The sequence below is a fragment of the Cupressus sempervirens genome, chromosome 4 (assembly GCF_028749045.1).
Source record: "Cupressus sempervirens isolate cs-2001-9-10 chromosome 4, ASM2874904v1, whole genome shotgun sequence".
Lineage (NCBI taxonomy): Eukaryota > Viridiplantae > Streptophyta > Pinopsida > Cupressales > Cupressaceae > Cupressus > Cupressus sempervirens.
The window spans coordinates 711,851,161-711,854,215 of record NC_143121.1 but is presented as its reverse complement, the minus strand read 5'-3'; the positions used below and the strand labels follow the sequence as shown (position 1 = coordinate 711,854,215).

At 31.7% G+C, this 3,055-nt stretch overlaps 1 protein-coding gene across 1 annotated transcript; it reads left to right on the top strand.

The window, feature by feature from the left end:
• The first annotated feature begins 1,245 nt into the window (after positions 1-1,245).
• Positions 1,246-2,607, top strand: LOC149563258 (uncharacterized). Its single transcript, XM_089828101.1, has 2 exons — positions 1,246-1,414; positions 1,988-2,607. The coding sequence occupies exons 1-2, from the start codon at positions 1,246-1,248 to the stop codon at positions 2,605-2,607; spliced, it is 789 nt and encodes a 262-aa protein (XP_089684227.1).
• Positions 2,608-3,055: the final 448 nt, after the last annotated feature.

Below are 3,055 nucleotides of genomic sequence, written 5' to 3'. Positions count from 1 at the left end.
TTAGTTTTGGTGTGGGTTATTATGCTCTTGCTTATAAGTTTGGGACATAGTTTTAATATTGTTAAGTCTAAACTAAATTATGTTAATCCGTAGTACTCTAAGACTCAATTTTTTTTGTGATTATCAACAATATTTTGGCTCATTAGTTAGACTCTAGAATTAGTAGTTATAACTCTATTTTTTATTAAGTTTTGTTTGGTGGTGAATCTCTAACAGTTGGTGTTATTGATGGTCTTTTATGTGGCTTGGTTGCAATGGCCCAATGCATAAATGTTCTCTAGTTCCATAGCTACAAGATCGTCTTCCCATGTTGAGATACATCTTGCAGGCTTGTAAAATATTATTACATCTTGAGATACTATCAAAGTTGTCAAGATTAAACATAATATTTAAAGGATTTGATGAACCCAATACAATGGTTGAAGTTTAAAATATGGAAAAAATTTGACAACTCAATGATGAACAATATTTCTTATACTTCTTGTTATTATTATTTATTTAAAAAATAGTTTAATTGTTAGTTAAGTTGGTCTAATTGATTTATTTATGAATCTTATTGAAAACACTTAATGTTGGCAAATAAATTTTGTTATTTTTTTTTTGTTGATAATTGGTTGCAAAAAATATTTGAAAATCAAAATGAAAAAAATTGTATTTAAAAAATAAAAAATAAAATAAGATAATTGCAACGGCTAATAAAGACATACTATTCATAGAAAATCAATTGAAAACATAAGTCTCCGCTACATAGGTGGAACTAACAATAAGTGTGTCAAGGTTTTATTTTAATCTATTAAATAATACAGAATTTGAAGAGAGTATAAACAAGTGTCATGTATTTGAATAAAATATGAATTGTAAATGATAAATTGTATTAGAAAATGGAGTAATGTATATTTAATTGTATTTGAGTATATATATAGATATATATAACACAATAGTAAGTTGTGAGCCTCTTATTGAAAACTCTTGGGTTCGACTCTACAGAAGCTTAATAAATAATAATAATTAATCACATCACATTATATATTTTTGTATATGTTTCTTAACATGCTGGAATCATTCTTATTATTTTTATTATGAAGATGATGATATTGTTATTGAAAAAAGTCAGGAGCAGTTGCGACTAATCACCCCACCATTAAGATCCATATAAACATAAGCCCAGAGTTTCATGTCAGCATAGAGTACCCATCCACCATTAAAGATAGCTTGAAATTGATTGAGACAACAAAACCCTAAGAAATGGAGCACTCATTGTACAAACTCATGGTCAGCAACGAGAACGAGAAGCGCAAATGGAAAACAATAGTCTTAGATCTAGAGAACACCCTTGTTTATTCAAGCTCCACAGTCATCCCCCAATATAAGTACACAATCTCCGTGAGAGGCCATCAGGAGCACTTAGCCCCAAGTACAATCACATACTACGTATAGAAGAGATCCGCAATAGACCTTCTGATCGCAGAACTGGTAAGAAACAACTATGAGATAATAATATTCACCTCGGCCACCAAAGAATACGCAGATGCCATTCTCGACAAGCTACAAATCGACATTATTCACAAAGCCAACATAGACATCCGCCTCTATAGAGACTCCTACCTCCTCTCTAACAAAGACAACTATGTCAAAGACATCACAGTCCTTAAAAGAGAGCTATAAACTCCACCCAAAAAATGCCTTCCCCGTGTAACCATTTTCTGGGGACTTGAACTATCGAGAGCTGTGCCGGGTAAGAGACCTCTCCATCATCGCGGCGCTGTCTTGCGATGTGAGAGAGACCATCAAAATATATCTGGCCATAGGTGTGTTGGAATAACATTAATAATTCTTTTGCATTTAGTTTTCAAGTAGTCAATTTTTTCCTTCATCCTTAATAATTAGGGTTTCATTGTATCTCTCGAATTAATAGACTAACTTATACTTATATCTTGTAATATCTTGAATTAATTTATATGTATTCAAATGTGTATTTTTCTTGTAGGTCATTGTCACAATTTGGAGTATGAGTTTTTACGTGCACGTCAATGTGAATTACATGCAATAGCACCGCAAAAGAAAATTATTGTTCTAGAGCTGATGAACACTTTGGTGAAGAGAAGCAAGGAGTTTATGAAGCATGATTTCACTATTCTGGTTCGTATCTCTGGAGAGCTTTGCATGAATTATGTAAAGAAGAGGCCTTGTTTGGACAATCTTTTGGCTGAGCTGGAGCAAAACTATGAGATTGTTCTCTATACTCGGGAACAGGCAGATCCTATTCTTGATAAACTGGACATTGGTTTTCATCTCAACCACAAACTTTACAAAGACTCTTGCCAAGATTATTGGCTATGCAAGGATATTGGTGTTGACAATAAGGATTTAAACATGGAATATGGGAGTGTGAAGAATGTTTTGATTGTGGACTGTGATGCTTCTGCTTTCAAACATCATCCCGATAATGGGTTTTTGGTAACTCCATTGGAGGAGGAGGATAGTTTGGATACTGAGCTATGTAAGCTGAAGGGGTTATTTAAGGGGGCTTATCTCTATGATGATGTCAGAGAAGCCATTGCTAACTTCAAAAGGAATGACAAGAGGTGTATGTCCTATTTTCATTAGGGTTGAGTTTGAATGTGTGTTTGTCAACTCTAGGTTTTCATTAGGGCCATGTTTCCCTTTGTTATTAGTTATTACAAGGTTTGCAATTAGCTTATCTATATTGCCATTAGACCATCCATCGCAAAACCTACAAAATAATCTATCTGTTTGTGACTTTAGTGAAAGGAGGAAGGAAGCGCAGACCTCTAGTTCATTGATTGAAAAATATTTTTATATTAATATATTTTATAAAGCTTTGATATTTCCCAAATAAACAAATTGAATAATATTAATTCTGAGCTATTTAACAATTAATTTATTGTTTTAAAATTATATATATGTATATTTATTTATTTAAAATTATATATGTATATTTATGTATTTAAATTTAGCATTTTAATAAATTTAATAGTACTTTAAATTTATAATTATTTGATATTTAATACCAAATAATTGAAATAACACCTTA